The 12,780-nt window shown below is 40.3% G+C and overlaps 1 protein-coding gene and 1 pseudogene across 3 annotated transcripts in view; one reads left to right on the top strand and one right to left on the bottom strand.

Moving 5' to 3' along the window:
• Positions 1-7,008, top strand: part of ZRANB3 (zinc finger RANBP2-type containing 3) — a 368,725-nt gene extending 361,717 nt beyond the window's left edge. For all 3 annotated transcript variants that reach the window (XM_053596787.1, XM_053596786.1, XM_053596789.1), the window contains 2 exons: positions 3,038-3,169; positions 6,491-7,008. In XM_053596787.1, the coding sequence (XP_053452762.1) occupies positions 3,038-3,169; positions 6,491-6,589 (231 nt within the window). In that variant the 3' untranslated portion in view covers positions 6,590-7,008. The remainder of the gene's footprint in view (positions 1-3,037; positions 3,170-6,490) is intronic.
• Positions 4,562-5,198, bottom strand: LOC128589912 (60S ribosomal protein L9-like; annotated as a pseudogene).
• Positions 7,009-12,780: the final 5,772 nt, after the last annotated feature.

The raw sequence follows: 12,780 nt of genomic DNA, 5'->3' as shown, positions 1-12,780 counted from the left end.
GTGCATATGGCTGGCGCCCTAGCCACTGAACTACAGGTGCCAAGCCACATTATATGTTTCTTACAGCTAAAAACTTATTTCCTTCCTTCCTTCTTTTCTTCTTTCCTTCTCCTTCTTTCCTTCCTTCCAAATATAATCCCAATATGAGCTGTCATGCCTAACACAATTACAATTCCTAAATTATAAGTGCATGTTTGGTTTCTCAGATTGTCTCAAAAATATTTTTTTCAGGCTCGGCACCTGTGGCTCAGACAGCTAAGGTGCCAGCCACATACACCTGAGCTGGTGGGTTTGAATCCAGCCCGAGCCCGCCAAACAACAATAACGGCTGCAACCAAAAGATAGCTGGGCAAAGTGGCGGGCACCTGTAGTCTCAGCTACTTGGGAGGTGGAGGCAAGAGAATCGCTTAAGCCCAGGAGTTGGAGCTGTGATGCCACAGCACTCTACCCAGGGCAACAGCTTGAGGCTCTGTCTCAAAAAAAAAAAATTATTTTTCAGTTGCTTTATTCAAATTAGGGTCAAAATATGACCCACATATTGCATTTGATCACAATGCCTCTTATGCTTCACATCCCTTTTTTTTTTTTTATTGTTGGGGATTCCTTGAGGGTACAATAAGCCAGTGATCACATCCCTTTTTTGACATAATTGATTAAGAAACTGGATCATTTGCATATAGCTTTTTTTACATTCTGGATTTTTCTCTTTGTATCCTTATGGTGTTATTTAACATGCTCTTCTATTCCTCCAGTTTCTTGAATAATGATTATAAAATCTAGAGGCTTAATTAGATTCCAATTCAGTTATTTTGGAAAACAGTCTTAAATGTGGTACAGTACACCAAGAGGTCTGGTAGTTCCAATGTTTATGATGTTACTATTGACTGACAAGGGGAAACAGATAACTCCAAAAATAGATTTTATTACAGTGAATACATATATATGTATGACAAAATAGTACTTATAGCACACTATCATAAATATTCACTTTAATTCCCAAAATTCAGATTTCTAATCTTATTATCTAAAAAATTTTGCATTTCAAACTAAAGCCAAATGTATAATTTTGTAGTGTGCATAATTTAAAAAAGTCATTCCTGAGTTACTCTCCACCAGCTAAAATTCAAATGAATTCCTACTAATTAGACAACTTATTTTTATATACCTAGTAAAGTATTGCTGAATTATGATAGAATTAATTAATATGTATCTCTGCAAAGATGAATTAGCACGCTTTTGAGAGCTAGGGAAATATGCTATTTCTCTAATGATATCTACAGTTCCTGAAAGATCTTTGTTCTAATTGGTCAGGGACATGTTGTATTCATCCCAGGGATGTCAGTCAGACTCCAGTCACTGCTGCCTCAGGGTGAAGGCTTCCAGAAGGCACATGGTGAAATGACTCAAGGTCATCCTGAAAGCAACCTGTGTAGGAATGCAGAAGTAACACAGTAGCCATCAAAAACACAAGTATTCTATGATAAGGAGCATTACAGTGCTCAGATTAGAGAGGACCCATCAAAGAGGGATGATTATTTCAAGAAGTGAGTTTAGGGTATTGAAAAGTGGCCACACTGTTTGTTATGCAATTGCTAAGAAAAACAAAAGAAGTGCTTTCTGGATAGTTGAGTTTGTCAGCGTGAAGGCTGCTCAGAGAGAAAAAACTGGTTATAAAAGGCAGAACCAAACTGGGATTTTTTTCCTAAGAATGTGCCATTTGCTTGATGCACACAACTGCCATTTGTAGTGGCTTCTAATGATGTCAAATTCAAAAACAAAATTCAATATATGTATATCTTCTAATGGAAGTTGGGAAGTTCAGCAAAGAAAGTAAAGCAACAGGGCGGCTCCTATGGCTCAGTTGGTAAGGCGCCGGCCCCATATACTGAGGGTGGCGGGTTCAAACCCGGCCCCGGCCAAACTGCAACCAAAAAATAGCCGGGCGTTGTGGCGGGCGCCTGTAATCCTAGCTGCTCGGGAGGCTGAGGCAAGAGAATCGCTTAAGCCCAGGAGTTGGAGGTTGTTGTGAGCTGTGTGAGGCCACGGCACTCTACTGAGGGCCATAAAGTGAGACTCTGTCTCTACAAAAAAAAAAAAAAAAAAAAGAAAGTAAAGCAACAGTCACAAAGGTTAGGTGGACAGTTTTCTGCTCCAACTTGCTGGCTTTTGGGGCTGGCTCCTCACAGGCCAGCACTGTTGATCACATCATTGTGCCTGACAAATTTTCTTAAGAGTGTTTTAGAAATATTCATGGCCAACGTCCATGAAGTTGATAATAATTTCTTCCTTGTTTAAGACCAAGGAAATAAAAACAAGTGTCATACTCATCTTTGTGACATTTGAACAACTGCACTGCCATGGTATGAGTAAGTAAAACTCTACCGCAGGTAAAATGTTAAAATACATCTCATTTTAATGTAAGTCATCATTGGCTAAATATAAAGTATGTGTGTATGGACTGTCCTAAATAGTGTCGGTTTAAAATGAATATCTTTGTTTATTCCTAATACGCAAATTATAGAGATTTAGAGAAATCTCATCCTAATCTGTGTAATTTGGAAAGTTCTCTATTGCAAAATTATGATATATAATAGTAGCTGTTATACTAAACTGCCATTGATAGAGTAACATATACATTTAGGTCAATAATTAAAGGCTTTTTGAGTCAGAAATATTAAGAAATTTTTAATTTATAATCTGTTCTTCTTTTCTCAGTTTTGGTTTAGTGAATATGTAAATGAACTCAAAGGTACAAACATACAATTGTTCCCAATCTGTCAGAAGTTTTGGTCTTTTATACTGGCTTGTAATTTTTTCAAAATAGATTAGATGAGGGAAAAAAAAGTCTTCAGAAACACATTTTATTGCTTTCAAATTGCTAACCTAGAGGGTTTTTCTACTCACAGTAAAAGCTAGGTGAAGCCATCCTAATGTATTTTTCCCTGTGATTTTGTTGTATAAACATGACTGTACAGTGCAAAACCAATAATTCCCACAGCGTATGTTTAAAATTGCTAATCTTGCGTTCTTACTGCAGCTAAATGAAATGATAAGAAAACCAGGAGAAGGACATTTCTGGCAGGTGGATCACATCAATCCAGTGTACAAGGGAGGGGGACAGTGCTCCCTGGATAACCTGCAGACTCTCTGCACAGTCTGTCACAGAGAGGTCAGTGATGCTCACAAGCAGCTTTGCCTCCATTACGAGGATGGGAAATTGTCTATACAGTTATGGATGATTATGTAGATGAATCTCTATCCAAGATCTGAGATTTGAGAGCATTTTATTCATCACTTGCCTTTCCTATGTAAGGTCTCAGTCACAGACGCAAGAGAAGCTTTTGATTCATTCTGGGACCAAGACATTTTCACCACCCTCTAAGAAAAAATAAAATAAATACAGTTTAGGTATTGTACAGTCTTAAAGAGATCAGACCCTCAAACTGGAAGATTGGTGAATTAGAGTAGAGCATTGACATATATCTGCATATGGCTAAGGGTGTCCTGAAATATCTGAGGACCTTGATAATTTATTGCTAGGACCAAGTCAACTCAACATGCAAAGATTGCATTACACACCTGTAGACCCAGCTATTCAGGAGGCTGAGGCAAGAGAATTGCTTAAGCCCAAGAATTGGAGGTTGCTGTGAGCTGTGATGCTATGGCACTCTACCAAGGTCAACATAGTGAGACTCTGTCTCAGAAAAAAAAAAAGATATATTCTCAGATGTAAAATTACAGAGTCAAAGTATTTGGATTTTTTTTTTTTTTTTTGCAGTTTTGGCCTGGGATGGGTTTGAACCTACCACCTTCAGCATATGGCGCCAGCACCCTAGTCCTTTGAGCCACAGGCGCCGCCCAGTATTTGGATAATTTTGACAGCATTGGAATTGATCACCAACCTGTTTTCCAAAGGAGTTTACTCATTTATGTCCCCCCCAAACCCACCAGTGAACCAAGGGCCAATTAACTGCACCAGTGGATACTGATAGGGTAGAAGAATGGGCTTCTGTTGGTTTGTTTACTAAAGACACTGATTTTTTGTTTTGTTTTTTTTGAGACAGAGTCTCAAGTTGTCACCCTCAGTAGAGTGAGGTGGCACCACAGCTCACAGCAACCTCCAACTCTTGGGCTCATGTGATCATCTTGCCTCAGCCTCCCGAGTAGCTGGGACTATAGGCACGTGCCACAATGCCCGGCTATTTTTTGGTTGCAGTTGTCATTGTTGTTTAGCAGGCCCCAGGCCAGGCTTGAACCCACTAGCTTCCGTGTATGTGGCCAATGCCCTACTCACTGAGCTATGGGCGCTGAGCCTATGTTTACACTTTAGAGAACTACTTAGATCCTTTGTCAATGTTCATATTATATGAGCTCTTTAGCCTTCTTTTAATATTTTAGATTACTTTGCAAACATTTTTACATAAATGGGATTATGTTGTTTAGGCAGGGTTTTTGTTTTTGTTTTTCAAATTAATGAATCTTTTATTGCATTGCTAAAATTATAAAGAGATCTTAAGGAATATCATGTGGTATCTTGCTATAGCTGGGCAACTCTTAGATCTTATTCATCAGCCTGCTGAACTATTCCTTTTTCAGAGACATAAATAACCATCCAAAAAATTTTCTGATATCCTTGTTTTTAACTGTTGTGGCTTGCTGAATCAAAGCAGCTGAATTTGAAACAAGCTCAATGTCGTTTCCTTCGAGGATTAACTCATCTTTCTGGGCTTGAAATACCGAACAAGCAACACCTGCCCTCATCCGAACCCAGCGGATATATTTTTCACCCAAGAAATTTCTTATTTCCACAACAGACCCATTCTCCTGGATAACAACGTTGATGGGGAAGTGAGCATACCCAGACCTCATCTTGTAACGGAAGCCCAGTGTAACACCCTTGATCATGTTCTGTACATGACTACAAATAGTGCAAACAGTAGCCAGTTCCATTTGTCAACCCGGAGCCTCTTCTCTTTCTTTCCAAGGAGACTGAGTTCCACATTGATGTGGTTGAAGTCTCTCCACAGGGTTCCTCTGGGACCCTTCACAATAACTATGCGTCCTTTCAGAGTGATGTCGACATTTTCTGGAATGTCGACAATCTGATTGCTGAGAATGGTCTTCATTCTCCCAGAGATGCGGCAAAGAGAGAGCATCCGGGTTTTTTGGTTTGTTTGTTTGTTTGTTTGTTTGTTTTTGAAGCAGAGTTTCACTATATTGCCCTCAGTAGAGTACTCTGGCATCACAGCTCACAGCAATCTCAAACTCTTGGGTTTAAGCGATTCTTTTGGGTTTAAGCCATTCTCTTGCCTCAGCCTCCCAGGTAGCTGGGACTACAGGCTCCCACCATAATGCCTGGCTTTTTGTTGTTGTTGTAGTTGTCATTATTGTTTGGCAGGCCCAGGCTAGGTTCGAACCCGCCACCCCCAGAGTACGTGGCCGGTGCCGTAACCACTGAGCTACAGGTGCCAAGCCATGTAGGGTTTTTTTGTGTGGTTTTTTTTTTTTTTGTCTTTGTTTTAGTTTTAGCCCTCTTTTTTCTCTCAGCTGTTTCCATCTGGATCACCTCACATACACGTGGACTTCAGTTGAGAGAAAAATCATCTTGTTTCTCAGCTGTGCAAATAATTAATAAATTCAAGACATATACAAGAATTAAGAAATAGCCAAAGAAAATGCATCCCTTTCTATAATCCTTTTTCAGAATCTCCTGAAAACTTTTATTTAAGGCATTAACAAAAGAGTCCCATCCTGGTGTATCTTGTTTTATTTTCTGTATCCACTTGGTCTCATTTTATTTTCTGTATCTACTTGTCTATTTAGTTGGGGATGGTTTCTGGGCCCAGAATGGGCTTTCGATCCAGTGCACACTGGGAAATCCCAAGATGCCTTATGAGCACCCACTGCATGAGAATCATGGCCTTCCCTAATCCCCAAATGAGGGATTCTGGTTCTCACCTGGTAGCAAGATAATCCCCCCAAATTTTTATGTTTTCTCCTCCCGGTGTAGTCCTAGTGAACCTAGGACCTCAGGTCACTTTCCACAGCTATTGAAGTATTCTGCCTTGTAGTTGGGACCTCCCCTGGTGGCCAAGCTCTGGTAAATGGGTATAGTAACAATGTAGATATTTCCAGACTAACAATACAAAGAGTTCTTTTTTTTTTTTGTAGAGACAGAGTCTCACTTTATGGCCCTCGGTAGAGTGCCGTGGCATCACACCGCTCACAGCAACCTCCAACTCCTGGGCTTAAGCGATTCTCTTGCCTCAGCCTCCCGAGTAGCTGGGACTACAGGCGCCCGCCACAGCACCCAGCTATTTTTTCGTTGCAGTTCAGCCGGGGCCGGGTTTAAACCCGCCACCCTCGGTATATAGGGCCGGCGCCTTACCGACTGAGCCACAGGCACCGCCCCATACAAAGAGTTCTTAAGCTTGTGTAGCTAGTGCTTTTTTTCCTGATGTGCACTCATGTATATTTTTTTAACTTTCAGAGAACTGCCAGACAAGCCAAGGAAAGAAGCCAGGTGAGAAGACAATCTCTAGCATCAAAGTATGGATCAGACATCACACAATTTTTAATAAAGAAGTAAAGTAGAAAAATATATGAATTAAAAATATATATATGGATGGATGACAAACAGTAAACATGTGAAAGAATTGAACACAATTTTTTTCCATGTTTAAAATATTGAGTAAAAATTTTCAGAGCAAAAGTCAAGGATTCAAATTCTGATTTTATACTAAGTACTTTCAGTGTTAAATACCTTTTGAAAGTACTTCACAGAAACTGAGATAGGATACTGAATGTGTGTACGGTCTTCTGATTTCATGCAGACTCTCAATTATGTTTTCAGAAAGGTTTTGTTAAACTTTCATTTCCCCCTAAAATGCCTTAATCACTGTATTATGCACAGACTATGTTTCAAAATATACCCTACTTACCTGAAAAATGGTTTTCTGGATTGTTGGTTCTGGACTGCCAGAGGAGAAGTGGAACACTATAAAATCTCATGAGAAATTTCAGAGGCAAATCATCATTATGCAGGAATTTTGGGCCAAGCATGTCTAGCCTGGTTAGGATTCAAGAGGGCTAAATGCCTCCAGAATGAGTTTGGGGTACACATTTTGAGAGTTGACTTTATTCCTTTATTTCTTAGCCAGTCATTTTTATCAAAAAGATCCTTTTGTCAGTGAGCTAATTATGCCTGTGGTATTTGTGGACAATTTGGGAATTCTGGGTAAAGTAATTATTAAACTATTAACCACTGAAAACATAAAATGTAAGCCACTTAAGCTTCATTTTTTAGGGTTTTTTTTTTTTAAATGCATAAATCCAGGCTTACTGTCAAAATAATCTTGGTATCCCAGTTCTCATTTTCTGGTTTTTTTGTTTGTTTGTTTGTTTGTTTGTTTTGGCCAGGGCTGGGTTTGAACCTGCCACCTCTGGCATATGGGGCCAGTGCCCTACTCCTTTGAGCCAAAGGTGCTGCCCTCATTTTCTGTTTTTTAAACTCTGTCTTATTCAAGGTAAATTTTTGATATTTCTTTTTTAAAAAGTAATGATGATAAAACAACTAGAAAGTATAATCAGCTGGTTATATATGTTTAAAATACAATGATAAAAATGTAATTTAACTAATATGAAGCCAATAGACAACCTAATACATACCCAAATAAGAAAAACTCAATTCACTTGAAGCTGGGGGTAGCAGGAACCAGGGAGGAAAGAAAGTAGAGGTGGGAGGGGTATTGGTGTACTCCCACTTAATGGGCATGATGTCAGGGTATATGGCAATACATCTTGGGTGTGGGACACAACTACAAGAGAGACTGTACCTAACAAATGCAAACATTATAAACTAATTATTTAAACCCTCACATTAACCTGAAATTAAAAAAAAAAATGTTATTGACATTAAGAAGAACAAAGAGTGGCGATGAAACGAACCCAGGACCTAAGCCTGTAATATGTAGGAACCATTTAAGTGATGAGTCAGAACTATGCTAAAAACAAGTGCAAGGAAGAATTCATTCCTAAAAGGGACCTTTCTGTAAATACTATCCTTAGTTTGAGCACTTTTTTTTTTTTTTTGTAGAGACAGAGTCTCACTTTACCGCCCTCGATAGAGTGCCATGGCATCACACGGCTCACAGCAACCTCTAACTCTTGGGCTTACGCGATTCTCTTGCCTCAGCCTCCCAAGCAGCTGGGACTACAGGTGCCCGCCACAACACCCGGCTATTTTTTTTTTTCTGTTGCACTTTGGCCGGGGCTGGGTCCGAACCCGCCACCCTCGGTATATGGGGCTGGCGCCCTACTCACTGAGCCACAGGCACCGCCCCAGTTTGAGCATTTTTTAATTTGAATTAGTAGCTGGCATTTTATAGTGTAGAGAACTTGTTTTAGAAAGAGTATACAATCATGGATTTTTCTTTCCAGTTGTTACTCAGTTTCTAACTATTTCAATATGTGAGACCAAATAGTGTTGTTTGTTTTATGAGTGGGGGTGGGTAATCCTTGGCCTCCTTTCTGCTTTGCTGCTCAGACTGTTTGCAGTTTTCTGCCTCATGTCTAGTGTAATCTAGGATCCATCGTGGTTGACAGCCAAGAAGCCAGGCATGCTGCCTTTCCTCCAGCATGTGGTATCAGCAAGCAAGAGTGGGGTCTAAGTAGGTCAGATTTGAGGAGAACTTGCTCGTCAGATCAAACTTAGATGGTAATTCTCAGGAGAAAATTCTCAGTTATAAGCATATGGTGGTTTGAGGTGAAATGATCCATGAAGATGGTCTCTCTATGCCAGGTTTCAAAATCCTGACCAATTAAAAACACCATAGGGGCAATGAGCATTTGCCACGATGAATGTCTCATCCCCTTCCCTTTGTGACCTGTCTTGGAGCTCTGCAACCTGCCTTCCCATAGTTTGATCTGCGTTACTTGCGGGGCACATGGAGATGAAAAGTTACAGGACTGAAAATAAAGATAGAGATTAATCTAATAGCCAAGACTGCATCTTAGGGAGACACAGTGTGAAAGAAAAGCTGCCCTCTGTGGATTGCAAATGAGAAGTTACAACAGAAGGAGACCAAGTGTCAGGGCAAGCAGTGGACCCAGTGTGCAGAAAGAAGTGCAGGGGGCCCCCAGAGAAGAACAGGAGAGGGGGATGAAGTGACAAACACAAGGGGGTGTAAGTGAGTGTAAAGAAGGACAGGCCCAGCTCTGAAAAGTCTCAGGTCAGGTCTTTTGCAGCAACATGGATGAGATTGGAGATCATTATCCCAAGTAAAATAACTCAAACAAAAAGTCACATAACACATTCTCACTTATGGGTGAGAGCTAAATGATGGGTATACATGGACGCAGAGAGTGGAATAATAGTTGTTGAAGACTCCAAAAGTGGGACCATGAGGGGGGCAGGGCATGAAAAATTACCTATTTGGTACAATGCACAGTATTCGGGTGATGGGTACACTAAAAGCCCAGAGTTTACCACTTCACAATATACCCTTGTAACAAAACTGCCCTTGTACCCCCTAAGTGTATGAAAATAAAAAAGAAGGAAAAAAGACTCAAAGTTACAGTTTAGGCTGAGAAAAGACAAAAAGGCTCTGAAAAAGGAAATAGAACTATGAAGTAGTAGCTGAGGAATGAACCATTTTACAATATGGAACTGTACGTAAATATGCCCGTGCTGAGAAATATGGCTGTACCCTTAGTCAGCTTGGGGAGCAAAGCTGATTTGTGTCCACTGTGGGGGGAACAGGAAGGACACCTATGCAGGGCAGGTTCACATACCCAAACTATGCGCACATTGTGTCAGGCTAGCCTTCCTGTTCCCCTTACTGAGTGACATTGATCCAAGACACGGTCTGATGACTAACAAAGCCAATTCCAAAGCCAGGAAGGAGAAATCATACAGAATTTTTAAAGAAGCCCACTCTCAGTGTTAATTACAGCCTAAGGTACATTTCTTAGGGAGATTATCCTGTGACAAATGAATACTCTTCTATATTTGCTTAACTATGGATAGGAAAGGGATTTTCTGCCCACACATCTTGCTAATAAATCTCTTCTTCAGATTCTTGAATGAAACATTTAAAATGTGGTTTATTTAGAAATAAAAGTTTATGGCACTTTGAATTCTATGTCAAAGAAGTCAATACTCTTGAGCTTTTCAGTGTAAAATGGAAAGATTGTTACTTACAGGATATAGGATCGTGGATATCAAACATCAAAAATAAATTGTGGAGGTAATATCTCGTTTTCTGTTGCATATTATTAGCCTATCTCATTCCACCATTTACTCTTTTGAACTAGAAAATTATGAGCTAGTCACACTGCACTGATATACTATTTGAATATCCAACCACCTGAAAAAGCCTCATCCCATCTCAAGCTTGTCAATTTCTTTATATTATTAAGGGTTTTTGCCACCCTGGTTGTGTTCATGTTTATCATTGAGAAATGGCAGTATTATTAAAATACATTCTGGGACGGCACCTGTAGGTCAGTGGTACGAGCCACTTTCACCAAGTCTGATGAGTTCAAACCTTGCCTGGGCCAACTAAAAACAACAATGACAACTTCAACAACAACAACAAAAAAAAAAATAGCCAGGTGTTGTGGCGGGTGCTGTAGTCCCAGGTACTTGGGAGGCTGAGGCAAGAGAATGGCTTAAGCCCAAGAGTTTGAGGTTGCTGTGAGCTGTGATGCCATGGCACTCTACCCAGGGCGACATAATGAGACTCTGTCCCAAAAAATAAATAAATAAATAAAATAAAATTCTGGGTTCCAACACCTGCTTCTTTGCCTCAGCAGTTTCTCCCTTAGTTCTCTCAAATCACTGACGAGGGTCTTTCCAGTAATAGATACTACCTACTTTCTGGAAACTGGCCTGTGGACAGCTTAAAAAATAGTGTTAATAATTCCACATTTGTCAAAGTGTTCGTATTTCACAGTCCTGTTCTTACACATCTGCCTTCCCTGCAACCAGATGTCAACAGTAGATTGCAGAATGTCAAAATGCCTGTATCCAAATGAAGCTAAAGTCTGTTTAAGAAAAATCCCAACATTTTTGATTCAGCCTATAAAATGAGTTAAAGAAAGCATTCTTATGGTACCTGAACCTAGCAAGTGACTGGCACATATAGTTTACACACAAAGGCCACATGCATAGCCTGGTTCCTGGATAGCTATACTTCTGTTTTAGAGCCATTTGTGCAATTCTGCAAAATGTTTTACCTGCTTTCCACATAATATTTCCTTACAAAACTATGGCTTAACTTATGTCTTGACTTTCATCAAATGGACATTTAAAGAAGCATATATGAAACATTCCTATCCTGTTATTCTTATTGTGTCAAAATCTGCTATTATGAAGTGTAGGGAAGATATTTAGCAATGCCTCTCTCCTCACATTAAACTGGGAGCTAGTTGAGAAATGAGACACAGGAGGTAGACAGATGCGATTCACAATGTCAGTTTCAAGGTTCCTAATGTAGGACTGGAGATCACATCAGGGATCTGCAGCCCCAGTCATGCTAATACTTGGGGGCCAGGTGCAGTGGCTCACGCCTGTAATCCTAGCACTCTGGAAGATCAAGGCAGGTGGATTGCTGATCTCACAGGTTCGAGACCAGCCTGAGCCAGAGTGAGACCCCCCCATCTCTAAAAATAGCCAGGTGTTGTGGCAGGTGCCTGTAGTTCCAGCTACTTGGGAGGCTCAGGCAAGAGAATCTCTTGAGCCCAAGAGTTTGATGTTGCTGTGAGCTGAGACACCATAGCACTCTACCGAGGGGCAACAAAATGAGACTTGTCACACAAAAAAAAAAAAAAAAAAAAAGCTAAGGGTCTTTGTGTCCACTTGGGACCCTGGCACATCCCCCTTGCAGGAAAGCAGGAGTATCTATCCTGGAGGACAAGCACCCTTCACCCTGATATCCAGCCCCACAGTCACTTGGCTTCTCCTTGGGGACAATGAGGGAAGGATCCCTAAGCCTAACTTTAGGGTCTCTGTCCTGAGCACATAAAAGTGGTCAGTGTCTCTGTCTGATCAGACAGGCTGATCAGAAAGAGAAGGGCCAGGCATTTTCATCTTCCATGGCTTCTCCTAAATTCACCCATGTGATAATTCTCTGCCTTCTTCAGGGAGGAGGGAGTAAGGGGACAGAGAGATGACAAAAGTTTCATCTTCCAGCAGAACATGAGGTATGAAGAATAGGTATTTCATGTTTCATCATATTTCACTGCTGTGTGCTATCCTTCTTATGTAGCACAATGACACATCAGTTCCTAATAATATACCATTGCTCAAATGTTACCCTGTCCCTGCACCCTGAAAATGTGTTCGCTAGTTCTTAAACTCGTGGGGATTAGAACCATCTGCCACCTGATATCAATGTCTGCCCTTTCTGCAGCCAGTATACATCTTTGAGTCCCCTGTGCTTGGCACAGCATGTAAGAATAACTCCATGCCTTAGTGTGCTGTATTCCAGTGTGGTTTCACATCAGTACATGAGTAGAGGTCAATCACCTTATTTTGTAAAACCTACCAAAGTTTTTTCTTTTTTCTGTTTTTTTAAAAGGGTAATTGTGAATTATGACCACTAATTATAATTCAAACATATTGACTTTCTAGAGCAGTGCCATCCAACAGAAATACAGCACAAGCTACATGTATAATTTTTGTTGTGGCAAAATATATCTAACATAAAATGTATCATTTTAATCTTTTTTTTTTTTTTTCTTTTTTTTTGAGACAGAGTCTCAAGCTGTCGCCCTGGG

The sequence above is a fragment of the Nycticebus coucang genome, chromosome 7 (assembly GCF_027406575.1).
Source record: "Nycticebus coucang isolate mNycCou1 chromosome 7, mNycCou1.pri, whole genome shotgun sequence".
Classification (NCBI taxonomy): Eukaryota; Metazoa; Chordata; class Mammalia; order Primates; family Lorisidae; genus Nycticebus; species Nycticebus coucang.
The sequence above is the reverse complement of the archived record's forward strand: the minus strand, read 5'-3'. Positions and strand labels throughout refer to the sequence as shown.